Below are 13248 nucleotides of genomic sequence, written 5' to 3' on the forward strand. Positions count from 1 at the left end.
AACTTACTTTCGATTTCTAGAAAGTGTTTTACTCAATTATTTCGATCAATGGTGAGGTCACCCGTGATGTGATTAATTATAAATAACAATTGCTATTAGTTAATTCATATTGTAGTTTCTGTCAGCCGAGAGTAAAAAAATATGACTGCTTGTGATACGTCAATCTTTCTTCAGTTAGCGCAAGGACAGATGAGGCCTACATTTTTTCGGTTTGGATGATTGTGTTTTATTGTATCTACTTCTGTGAATGTCTGAACATTGCATCCAAAAATAAACTGCTCACATTCTGGACATAATTGCAAAAATTGCTGAAGCTGGAGACTTCTATATTGCCATTACTAACTTTAAACATCAGCTATCTGAGCAGCTAACCGATCGCTGCAGCTGTACATAGCCCATCTGTACATAGCTCACCCAATCTACCTACCTCATCCCCATATTGTTTTTATTTACTTTTCTGCTCTTTGCACACCAGTATTTCTACATCACTATCTGCTCATCTATCACTCCAGTGTTAATTTGCTAAATTGTAATTACTTCGCTACTATGGCCTATTTATTGCCTTACCTCCTCACGCCATTTGCACACACTGTATATAGACTTTTCTTTCCTATTGTGTTATTGACTGTACGCTTGTTTATTCCATGTGTAACTCGGTTGTTGTTTCCGTTGAACTGCTTTGCTTTATCTTGGTCAGGTCGTAGTTGTAAATGAGAACGTGTTCTCAACTAGCCTACCTGGTTAAATAAAGGTGAAAAAAATGACAAAAATTGTAAGGACTGTGTTTGTGCAAAATGTTTCTGAAAAAAACGTGCGCCCAGCTCAAATGCTGATTGTGTCATACCTAAACTGGACGTTTTTTCTAACTACACCGCTTTGATTTTATGCTACAGGGACCACTGTAGAATGATCACACCTGTGTGTTGGCACATATGAAAAGGTTAATAGCGTACAAATATAATGGGTGATGTTTTGGTCATTCAAAGACTATTTTTATTTGGGAAATAGGATAATTGTGCGGAACCTTTAACCATTTAAACCCGGACCATGCGTATCATTCAATCGTTACAACTCATTACTGTAGCCTATACTATTTAATAAACTATAGTATCAGTCAATGGACTAGAACAGTATTCCGTGACCCCAGCCGTATTGGAGTTGTTGACAACGCAAAGACCATCAATAACCTACAGAACTTGAGACAAACGCATGCAGTATTAGGCCATGGAACGTGTTGATTGAAAACCAAGCCCCTTTGCCACCGACAGCTATTGTGCTCATAATTCCTGCAGCGAAAATAGCAAAAATATTTCTGATACACCCTCTGACCTATAGCGCTACCGCCAGTGATAAGATTTACCATTGTGTCAGGTTTGTTCAAATAGAGCCCTCTGAGTTGATTTGCACTGTGGGAAATGTATTGTATATTTTCTGTCAGAGTACAGTGGGTTAGGTCTAAATATGCTGAAATTAAGTCTTTGTCTGTCAGCAGAATCCGCCTTGCCTGTAGAAGTGTCTCTAAATCCCTGAACTGTAATCCATTTAGTATGTTTCCTCGGGCTACACATTGTACAGCACAGTTAATTTATTTCCACCGAAATACCCCGAAGTCATATCTGACTGTCGTCTACCAAGGGAGAAGCATTCAAATGAATTTAAAGTTCCTAGTCCCTTTCAGTTTAGTTTTTATTTAATAAAAACCTTTATTTAACTAGGCAAGTCAGAACAGGAAAAATAATATCCACAAAAAAAGTCAGTGATCTGTCTGCCTTATCTACAAGCCAAAGCATATCTTTGGGGGTGAGGGCATCAAAGGTCAAGGAAGGCTGAACTCACAGAGATTACGTCAGTGTCCATGGGGCTCATCTCCACCACGTTGGCATGGTAGGGCTCATCTCGCCACATAGGGGCATTGTCGTTGATGTCCAGGACGGTGATGTTCACCTGGAGGGGAGGAGAAGAAAGGGTTGATGAATGTTCTGATTTCAGTTGAAGGCATAGAGATAGAAGAGAGAGAGAAAGTGAAAAGCAGCATCTAAATCAGACCTAGGCAAAATCAGGCCTATGCGGCCCGCGACCTGATTCAATACGGCCCACGGAATCATGCTCAGATCACATAAGGAATTTGCGATAGTAAAGTTTTGAAAAAACATATTTGTTATTCAAATTAAAAGTCCAATGAATACTCACCTTTGTGTAACAGCTTGTGGGAGATTTATTTTGAAGGCACGTATAAATAACAACTGCACGAGGACAGACAGTGACTGACAGGCTGACACACGTCACAGTTACAAATAGTCGCGCGCTAGAAATAAAAATAAAAAATAAAAAAATAAAAAAGAGTTACAAATTTCAATGAAAAGGAAATTAGACAATGAACGTAGGGTGTTCCAGCAAGAGTGGACAATGAAATATTGATTTATTGTGGTATCAGGAAACGCTGCGTGCTTAGTGTGCAAAGAGAGCGTCGCTGTCTTGAGAGACTACCACTTGTCCTGACACTTCCAGACGAAGCATGCAGAGAAATATAGGAATATGTCTTCGAAGCAGAGTGCATCGAAGGAGTTGATTTCTCAGTTGTAAAAGCAGCAAGGACTTTTCACAAAACTGCATTCAGCAAATGACAGAATTGCTAGAGCTAGCTATGTACTGTCCCACAAAATTGCTAAACATAGCAAGCCATTTGCTGAGGGGGCGAATTCATTGAATAATGTTTAATTGACTCTGCAGGAATACTAGGCCCCGACAAGAAAGAGCTGTTTGAAAATGTTTCCCTGTCAAGATGAACAGTGACACGGCATATGGAACAAGAGTTGAAAGACAAGGTAAAGGATTTCACCTCTTTCTCCTTGGCCCTGGGATGAGCTGATGCACGTGACACGGCGCAGTTGTTGTTATTCTTACGAGGTGTAACCCCAGATTTTGAAATTACAAAGGAGCTTGCTTCAGTGCAGTCAATGAAGAGCACAACCACAGGGATGTCATGGCAGATTTCCTCCTCTTCCTCTGAAGAGGTGAAACAAGGATCGGACCAATACGCTCCGGACTGAAGGGGCAGCTGGCTGACGGCTTTGGCGGATTCTGGCAGACTGGCGGCTCTGGTGGATCCTAGCAGCTCTGGACAGGCGGGAGACTCTAGCAGCTCTGGACAGGCGGGAGACTCTAGCAGCTCTGGACAGGCGGGAGACTCTAGCAGCTCTGGACAGGCGGGAGACTCTAGCAGCTCTGGACAGGCGGGAGACTCTAGCAGCTCTGGACAGGCGGGAGACTCTAGCAGCTCTGGACAGGCGGGAGACTCTAGCAGCTCTGGACAGGCGGGAGACTCTAGCAGCTCTGGACAGGCGGGAGACTCTAGCAGCTCTGGACAGGCGGGAGACTCTAGCAGCTCTGGACAGGCGGGAGACTCTAGCAGCTCTGGACAGGCGGGAGACTCTAGCAGCTCTGGACAGGCGGGAGACTCTAGCAGCTCTGGACAGGCGGGAGACTCTAGCAGCTCTGGACAGGCGGGAGACTCTAGCAGCTCTGGACAGGTGGGAGACTCTAGCAGCTCTGGACAGGCGGGAGACTCTAGCAGCTCTGGACAGGCGGGAGACTCTAGCAGCTCTGGACAGGCGGGAGACTCTAGCAGCTCTGGACAGGCGGGAGACTCTAAGCAGCTCTGGACAGGCGGGAGACTCTAAGCAGCTCTGGACAGGCGGGAGACTCTAAGCAGCTCTGGACAGACGAGGCGTACTGTAGGCCTGGTACCGGCGCTGGTGGTACTGGGCCGAGGACACGCACCTCAGGGCGAGTGCGGCGGGGAGGATGAACAGGGAGTACTGGGCTCTGTACACGCACATGAAGCCTGGTGCGGGGAGCTGCCACCGGAGGGCTCGTGCGTGGAGGTGGCACTGGATAGACCGGACCGTGCAAGCGCACTGGAGCTCTTGAGCACCGAACCTGCCCAACCTTACCTGGTGGTCGCTCCCAGTCGCCCTGCCAGTGTGGCGAGGTGGAATAGCCCGCACTGGGCTGTGCAGGCGAACCAGGGACACCATGCGTAAGGCTGGTACCATGTACGCCGGCACAAGGAGATGCACTGGAGACCAGATGCGTAGAGCCGGCTTCATAGCACTTGGCTCGATGCCCACTCTAGCCCGGCTGATACGAGGAGCTGGTATGTACCGCACCGGGCTATGCACCCGCACTGGGGACACCGTGCTCCCCACAGCATAACACGGTGCCTACCCGGTCTCTCTCGCCCTCCGGTAAGCACAAGAAGTTGGCGCAGGTCTCCTACCTGGCTTCGCCACACTTCCTGTGTGCCCCCCCAAGGAATTCTCGGGCTTCCATCGGGCTTCCATCCGCGCCGCCGTGCTGCCTCCTCAAACCAGCGTCTCTCCGCCTTCCCTGCCTCCAGCTCTTCGTTAGGGCGGCGATATTCTCCTGGCTGTGCCCAGTGTCCTTTCCCGTCTAGGATCTCCTCCCAAGTCCAGAAGTTCTGATTGCGCTGCTCCTGCTGCCGCTGCCTGTCACCACGCGGCTTGGTCCTGTTGTGGTGGGTGATTCTGTCACGGCAGATTTCCTCCTCTTCCTCTGAAGAGGTGAAACAAGGATCGGACCAATACGCAGCGTGGTAGATGTCCATGGTTTTTAATAAGAAAAACTAAACATGAACACAAATACAAAATAATAACGTAAACTGGCACCGAAACAGTCCCGTGTGGCACAACCACTGACAAAGGAAACAATCACCCACAAAATACCCAAAGAATATGGCTGCCTAAATATGGTTCCCAATCAGAGACAACGATAGACAGCTGCCTCTAATTGAGAACCAATCTAGGCAACCATAGACATACAATTACCTAGACAGGAAACAGACCCATAAACTTACAAAACCCCTAGACAAGGGAAAACACCCTGGATGAGACAAAAACCATACATCAACCATGTCACACCCTGGCCTAACCAAAATAATTTAAAAAACAAAGATAACTAAGGCCAGGGCGTGACATGGTAAATATTTATTGGAGGAGGTTAATAAGTGTGTGACAAAGCTGGGACTGAGTTTTGAAAAGTTATCCAGTGTGACCACCGATGGGTGCCCAAACTTGAAAGGAAAAAACATTGGCCTTTTGAAAAGGATACAAGATCAACCCAGATCAGAAAATGATTTTCCTGCATTGCATTATTCATCAGGAAATAAATGTAAATGTGTAAATGTGTAAATCTGTAAATGTGTTCTGAAAATGAGCAATGTTGTGGATACGGTCACTAAAGTGGTAAACTTCATAAGAGCAAACTCTTTAAACCACAGGTAGGTTATCTAGTGTCAGGTCATGCAGAATTCCCCTACCACTCAAACGTGAGATGGCTGAGTTTGGGGAAGGTGCTTAAAAGGGTGTGGGGCCTGAAGTCAGAGATTGCTGAGTTTTTGAAAATGAAAGGAAAATATGTGGATTTCCCTCAACTGCAAGATAAAGAATGGTTGGTTTATTTTGCCTTCACCGTGGACATCATGGCCCTCATGAATGAACTGAATTTCAAACTACAAGGGAAGGGCCTTTTTGCACATCAGATGTACAGCCTTGTCAAAGCCTCCAAGGGAAAATTACTCCTCCTGACCCACCAAGTAGAAGCCAACAATCTCACCCACCTTCCGACACTACGAGTCTGTTCCCTATCAGATGACCAGCGGGAGGAGTATACATCGCTGCTGCGTGCTTTGAGCTGTGAGTTATCTTGTCGGTTTGAGGTTTTCAAAGTGTTGGAAAATGACATGCTTTGGGTTTCCTCTCCTTTTACCTTCAATGTGGATAACGCTCCCACTGACCTGCAACTTGAGCTTATCGATCTTCAGTCTGATGGAGTGATTGGAGAACTATTCAAAACAATATCACTGAAGAGGTTCTATGCATCTCTCGATGAACAAAACTTTACAAAGATTAGGAGTCATGTTCAGAAGATGTGTGTACTGTGTGGGTCAACCTATGTATGTGAACAGACATTTTAAGTGATGAAATAGTCAAGGCACAGATCATCTCTTACTGACTCACCTCTCAGCAATCCTGCGCATAGCGACGTCAGAAACTATACTTGACTTCACTGCTCTAGTCCATACCCATCAGATGCTTCACTCCTCACACTGATTGAGTAGTTTAAATGTAGTGTTGAGCTCTCTCTTGTTCTTGTGTTTTTGTGCATACCCGTTAACAAGACTTCTGTCCGTGGTGCAAATGCACAGTGTATGTTTCCCTCTGTGTAGTTCATTGCATGTTTAATAATGAAACTACCTACCAAAAGGAGAACATGGATGTGGTTTATTTCTGTGCATGTTAAACAAGTAAAATAAGTAGCATATCTGGATGTGATTTACAGTAGATATATCTGTCAACATAGTCATACACATGATGTATAATCCTGTAATATGATTCTGGCCCGCGATGACAAAAATATATTCAAATGTGGCCCTCCGTAGAAAATAATTTCCCAGGTCTGATCTAAATGCTTGAGAACAATAAGAAACATGAAGAGGTATGAAAATGACGATGGGTTACCGTGGCAATGCCAGTTTTTTGCAGAGGCCCCACCCCTCCATCCACTGCTCTGACAATAATGATATACTCCGACTTCAGCTCTCTGTCCAGTAAGGCTGTAGTGGTGATCTCTCCTGAAACACACACACAGTAATATATAGGTCAAACACACATCTGACACTACACAAGCATGTACAAAAACACACTCGCATTCTTGCATTTACGCATGCTCATACACGTGCAGGTCCACACACACAAACACACAGACACAGACACCCACACACATAGGGGCAGACATAGTGATTTGGAGGCCCCAGGCAGAGGCCACTCTGAGGTCCCGTCCCAGAGCCTTTTGGGGGCCCTAAGCGAGATTTGGAATGCAGGTCAGGACCCCAAACGGTGAGAGGGGGGCCGCTGGAGGTGCTGTTCGTGCCCAGACGGTAATTCAGCCATGATTACTTCAAGGTTTAGGGTAGCTGGCTAGACTAACTCATCTAGCACTCTATAAAATGTTAGCTGACATGACTAATTGAGTGACAGTCAATGACTGACATAACAAGAGGAAAACCGCTGATGCACCACAACATTTTAAAATTGCAACCTTCCTTGTGTATTCTACGATTCTAATGCCCAACAGTAAGTTGACACCCCGACTTCCCAGAAAAATTAAATCACGAGGCCCTCTGATGATTTGAGGCCCCAGGCAATTGCCTTAGTTGCCTAATGTTAAGTCCGCCACTGCACACACACCTGAGCGAGTGTTGAGGCGGAACTGGGAGGAGCCCTGTAGGGAGTAAATGAGGGAGGCCTGTCCAAACTCTCGGGATGCATCCAGATCAGTGGCATTCACAAACACAACTGTCGCCCCTGAGGAAGAGAGACGGATGAGGAGTGAGTAAAAGAGAAGGGAAGAGAGAAGGGGGATGGGGAGAGAAATTAAGGGATATGAGGAGTGAAAGAGAGAAGGGGGAACAAGAATGGGGGATCTCAGTGAGAAAGGGGGAGAGAAAGGGGTGGTAATTCAGAGTGAAAGAGAGAGAGGGAGACAGAGTAGTGAGAAAGAGAGAAACACAGAAAAATAACAACAGAACAGACAGCCAGTAGAGAGAGAAGAAGATAATAATTCTAAAAACTGAACTTTCTATCCCCCCTTTCCACTGAAGGATAGTGGCAGTGAGTGGGTTTATAGATTAGGGGATTATCAGCTTGTTTGGCATTGTGGTCCAAGCCTGGCAGAGCCATGGTCAATAATACCCAGGGAAGGGGATGAGAGGCTGGGAGAGGCTGAGTCCAGAGGCCTGGTGTTAGCTAGCTAAATTAGCCCCATGATCCAGCCTCACAGTCCACCAGCCCCACTTTGCCTTCAAATCAGCCCTCCAGTGTATATATGTGTGTGTGTTTGTGTGTGTGTGTGGGGGGGGGGGGCAGTGTGTGAGTGGGGGGAGGGGGGGGGGGGGGGCAGTGTGTGAGTGTGTGTCTGAACTATTTGCCAAGCTCCGCAGCAGCTTTGACGGACGAGGGGGTAGTCAAATATCTAATTTCCTCCAGCGATTGGAAACAAATCTATTGTCTGGGATGAAAGAGTCCACTGAATACATTCATGAGAATGAATAAGCATAATCGGCTATTTTGCCCTGTATAGCGATCGTCATTTAACTGCACTGGCTCGCTAAGCACTTAAAAATACTATACTCTACACAAAAAGATAAGACAAGTTAAGAAAAATTAATTTAAAAAATTGACAAATAAAAAACAGACACAAAGCAAAGAAAGGAATATAATTGAAAGAGCTAATGTTTAAGAAATTCAAGGTAAAGGGTAAGAAGTGATAGGTTGTGACTTGGTCATTGAATTATTGTATTATTATTTTAAACGGCAATTGTAATGATCTATGTCAAAGCTTTTTGAATTGAACAGAGGGAATTCATAGTCACCCAGTCTCAGCCATTGACCTCATTGTAACACCAGGGCTGTGTCTGAAAACATGACTAGCTGTCAAATCCTTGCTTCCTCTGTCCTTGTTTCCTCCACTCCAGGCCTTTCTCCCAAAGTGCATTGGAGGATGGAGGAAGCAGGGTTTTTTGACAGCAAGTAAGGTTTTTAGACATAACCCAGCTGTCATCGACTCCAACCGGAGATATACAATTATTTATGTACTAAAGTTGTTCTATTTCTATGACTACAACGCACCTGCAATGATGTCCTCAGGGATCTTGGCAATGTAGGATGGCTTGCTGAACTTTGGTGGGTTGTCATTTTCATCCTAAGGTGAGAATGTGAGCAAAGAAAATAGATAAAAATAAAGTCTTCACAATCACATGAACAGTAAATAGACCTTACTTAAACAATAAATAAACACATTGTGATATGTAGCATGTTTCTTTGAGTGTAAATGTATTGTGTGGGAGTAGTATAATGTTGTTGATATATTTGTAGCCCGTTTTCTGGGGTCTGTAGGGATAATAATGGAATAGTAAGTTTGTCCAACAATGGATATTAAGGCTGTGACATTTCTCTGTTTCATTATTATGGTTCTGATTACCAACATATCGTACCAGCAGGGTTTTAGACATCCAGCTTACAGTGTGTGTATCTGTGTGTGTGTGTGTGTTAGTTAGTGTGTAGGTACAGTTGATGTCGGAAGTTTACATACACCTTAGCCAAATACATTTAAACTCAGTTTTTCACAATTCATGACATTTAATCCTAGTAAAGAATCCCTGTTTTAGGTCAGTTAGGATCACCACTTTATTTTAAGAATGTGAAATGTCAGAATAATAGGAGAGAAAATTATTCATTTAAGTTTTTATTTCTTTCATCACATTCCCAGTGGGTCAGAAGTTTACATACACTCAATTAGTATTTAGTAGCATTGTCTTTAAATTGTCTAATAGCCTTCCACAAGCTTCCCACAATACATTGGGTGAATTTTGGCCCATTCCTCCTGACAGAGCTGGTGTAACTGACCTCCTTGTTCGCACATGCTTTTTTCAGTTCTGCCTACATTTTACATAGGATTGAGGTCAGGGCTTTGTGATGGCCACTCCAATACCTTGACTTTGTTGTCCTTAAGCCATTTTGCCACAACTTTGGAAGTATGCTTGGGGTTATTGTTCATTTGGAAGACCCATTTGCGACCAAGCTTTAACTTCCTGACTGATGTCTGGTGTATGTAAATTTTTGACCCACTAAAATTGTGATACAGTGAATTATAAATTAAATAATCTGTCTGTAAACAATTGTTGGAAAAATTACTTGTGTCATGCACAAAGTAGATGTCCTAACCGTCTTGCCAAAACTATAGTATTGGGCGCGCTATTTATACAAACATGAAAATTTACCTCTTGAAGCTAGGGGAAAGCTAGGGGAAAGAATATTCACTTTTGGATAAATAGCGTGCCCAATTTCAACTTCCTGCTACTCATGCCAAGAATATAAGATATGCATATTATTCATGGATTTGGATAGAAAACACTCTGAAGTTTCTAAAACTGTTTGAATCATGTCTGTGATTATAACAAAACTTATGTAGCAGGAAAAACCCAGAGGACTAACTGTTCAGAATTATTTTTCCCTGTATTGTCTTTGCCATGGGATATTTCATAGGAACCTATTTTCAGTTCCTACCACTTCCACTGGATGTCGCCAGTCTTTGGAATTTGGTTGAGGTTATTCCTTTGTGCAATGAAGAAGTAGGCCAACTCGGTACTGGGGACACTTTTGTGAGTTGCACAAGACGTGAAAAGCAGCGCTGGTTTGTTTTCTTTCCTGTATTGTATACAGATTGCCCCGTCTACAATTTGATCAATTATTAACGTTTAAAAATACCTAATGTTGTATTACAAAAGTAGTTTGAAATATTTTGGCAAAGGTTATAGGCAACTTTTGAAATATTTTGTAGTGACGTTGCGTTTTTGTAAGCTGTTTTTTTCTGGATCAAACGCGCTTTATAAATGGATATGTTTCTCTATGTAAGGATGTACAGAGAATGTTACATCTTTTAAGGATCGTACCCTTTTTTCCCATTTTCACCTAAAACATCATACCCAAATCTAACTGCCGGTAGCTCAGGACCTGAAGCAATGATAAGCACATTCTTGATACCATTTGAAAGGAAACACTTTGAAGTTTGTGGAAATGTGAAATGTATGTAGCCGCATGCATGAGAGATCTGGTAAAAGATAATACAAACCAAAAAACATGTTTATTTTTATTTTTTAAATGCAAGATGAAGGCCATACTTTCAGAAATGAGTCTAGGTGTAAGTTAGATTTTCGCCAAAGGATGGCAGCAGTGTGCGGGCAAAGTTTCAGACTCATCCAGTGAAGAATTACATTTCTGCACAACATTTTGTATCAAGTCTGCCAGGAGTTTGCCCAAATGTGCTGAATTGCCCAATTGATACATTATCAAGTACATAACTATAGAGAACATAAAAAATGCTATGGTAAAAAATATAAGTTTACACACTACCAGGGATATCATACATGATGGATCATTAGCTTATCCACTAACTTTCACACATGGCCAGGCAGGGTGGGTGTGGAGCCAGAGACAGCAGAGGGGTCAAACTGTAGATCCAAGTTCCTACATTTGAACATAAAAATAGATCTATGTCGGCTCTGCCTATCATTGTGAAGCAGAATTCACCAAGTGGTGGATTGTTCACCCACTAATAGGGAACGTGAGCTGGGTTTAGACCGTCGTGAGACAACGTAGTTTTACCCTGGGACCCTCAAGTTGACAAATCAGAGCAAGATTACTGAATGTAGTAAGTACATTATTTACCTTCAGAGGTTAATATATCAAACCAGTTGCCGTGATATTTTTTTTTGTAGTTGTGCACTCTCCTCAAGCAATAGCATGACATTTTGGTTCACTGCAATAGCTACTGTTGATTGGACACTGCAGTTAGATTAACAATAACATAACCTTACTGCCCATATAAGACATGTCTATGTACTGGAAAGTTGGCTGTTGTATACAATGTCATTCTAGTCACATTAGCGCACGTTAACAACAACCATCCCGTTTAGGGACACCCATCCCATAGAGTTTAAAATTGAGAAATTATTTATATCTAAAGTTTCCATTTTCAAATTGTAAATTCAAGTAACTTCCTGAATTGACTAACTTCCATTCGAATTGAACCCAATCCTGGTACATGAGTTTTGGATGAAACTATTAGAAAGCATAAAGGGAGGTGATGTACTGACAAACAGCTCCACGGTGACAGAGACACTGCTGTTGAGGGCTGGGTTCCCCCCGTCTTTGACCATCACAGTCAGGTAGATCAGTCCTTCAGGGACCATCTCGTAGTCCAGTGGGCTGTTCACACTGATCACTGAGGAGAGGAGAGGGGAGGAGAGATGAGAGAGGGAGAGCTTGGCGAGATAAGAGTGCTGAGGACGTGTGTGATGCTAAGGACTGTAGAGCCAGCAGGGTTTACAGCAGGAGCATGACATAACACAGCAACTTTATATTCTAGTTAGGCCTACATACAAAATATGTACAGTACTTAGTGTAAAAATTGCTAATAATGTCAATAGCCAAAAATCACAATGAATGTGTATTATGTTAAGACAATAAGTTCCTTTGTATCATGTAAAGCCTTACTCAAAGGTTTTGAGGTTACTCAAAAGAAGCATCATTTCAATATGTATGTGCATGTGTGTGTGTTTATTTGTGTGTATGCTGACCTGCGTACCCCTCCACCATGATAATTCTGAAGTAACTACGGAATACAGATGCTGATGTGATGGTGTAGGTCAGGAAGTTGTTAGGGGGAGAGTCTTCATCTGTAGCCTGAGAAAGAAAGAGAGTGATTAGTTATAACTTTTTATTTTATTTTATTACAATGTGTATAACTCAAGTGCAGTTTCAACATTGAAGCCTTTGCAATATTTACTCAATGTTTATCATGCCAATAAAGCAATTTGTATATGAATTTGACTGAGCGAGAAGGGGGGGGGGTAGGAAGGGAGAGAGAGTGACTGACTTAGTGAGTGAGTGAGTCAGAGATAATATCTCTCGGAGGACCTGAGCCCTAGGACCATGCCTCAGGACTACCTGGCATGATGACTCCTTTCTGTCCCCAGTCCACCTGGCCATGCTGCTGCTCCAGTTTCAACTGTTCTGCATGCGGCTATGGAACCCTGACCTGTTCACCGGACGTGCTACCTGTCCCAGACCTGCTGTTTTCAACTTTCTAGAGACAGCAGGAGCGGTAGAGAAACTCTCAATGATTGGCTATGAAAAGCCAACTGACATTTACTCCTGAGGTGCAACTACTGTGATTATTATTATTTGACCATGCTGGTCATTTATGAACATTTGAACATCTTGGCCATGTTCTGTTATAATCTCCACCCGGCACAGCCAGAAGAGGACTGGCCACCCCTCATAGCCTGGTTCCTCTCTAGGTTTCTTCCTAGGTTTTAGCCTTTCTAGGGAGTTTTTCCTAGCCACCGTGCTTCTACACTTGCATTGCTTGCTGTTTGGGGTTTTTAGGCTGGGTTTCTGTAGAGCACTTTGATATATCAGCTGATGTAAGAAGGGCTATATAAATACATTTGATTTGATAATGTGATTTCACATGGATGAGACAGACAGTGAGTATGAGTATGGATGCCCAGATGCTACAGTACAGTGTTACAGTGTTGGAACCTGTGGATAAGACATCAGGCTGTGAGCCAGTCAGTGTGTTATTGGACAGATTAGAACCAACGCC

The 13248-nt window shown here is 43.5% G+C and overlaps 1 protein-coding gene across 1 annotated transcript in view; it reads right to left on the reverse strand.

The window, feature by feature from the left end:
* Positions 1-13248, reverse strand: part of LOC109889705 (cadherin-23) — a 648086-nt gene that overhangs the window by 214694 nt on the left and 420144 nt on the right. The window contains exons 16-21 of the mRNA XM_031823245.1: positions 12218-12323; positions 11735-11862; positions 8709-8781; positions 7269-7385; positions 6540-6652; positions 1837-1944 (exon numbers count right to left, since the gene is read on the reverse strand). Coding sequence (XP_031679105.1) covers positions 1837-1944; positions 6540-6652; positions 7269-7385; positions 8709-8781; positions 11735-11862; positions 12218-12323 — 645 coding nt within the window. The remainder of the gene's footprint in view (positions 1-1836; positions 1945-6539; positions 6653-7268; positions 7386-8708; positions 8782-11734; positions 11863-12217; positions 12324-13248) is intronic.

This window comes from Oncorhynchus kisutch, linkage group LG4 (assembly GCF_002021735.2).
Source record: "Oncorhynchus kisutch isolate 150728-3 linkage group LG4, Okis_V2, whole genome shotgun sequence".
In the NCBI taxonomy this organism is placed as follows: Eukaryota; Metazoa; Chordata; class Actinopteri; order Salmoniformes; family Salmonidae; genus Oncorhynchus; species Oncorhynchus kisutch.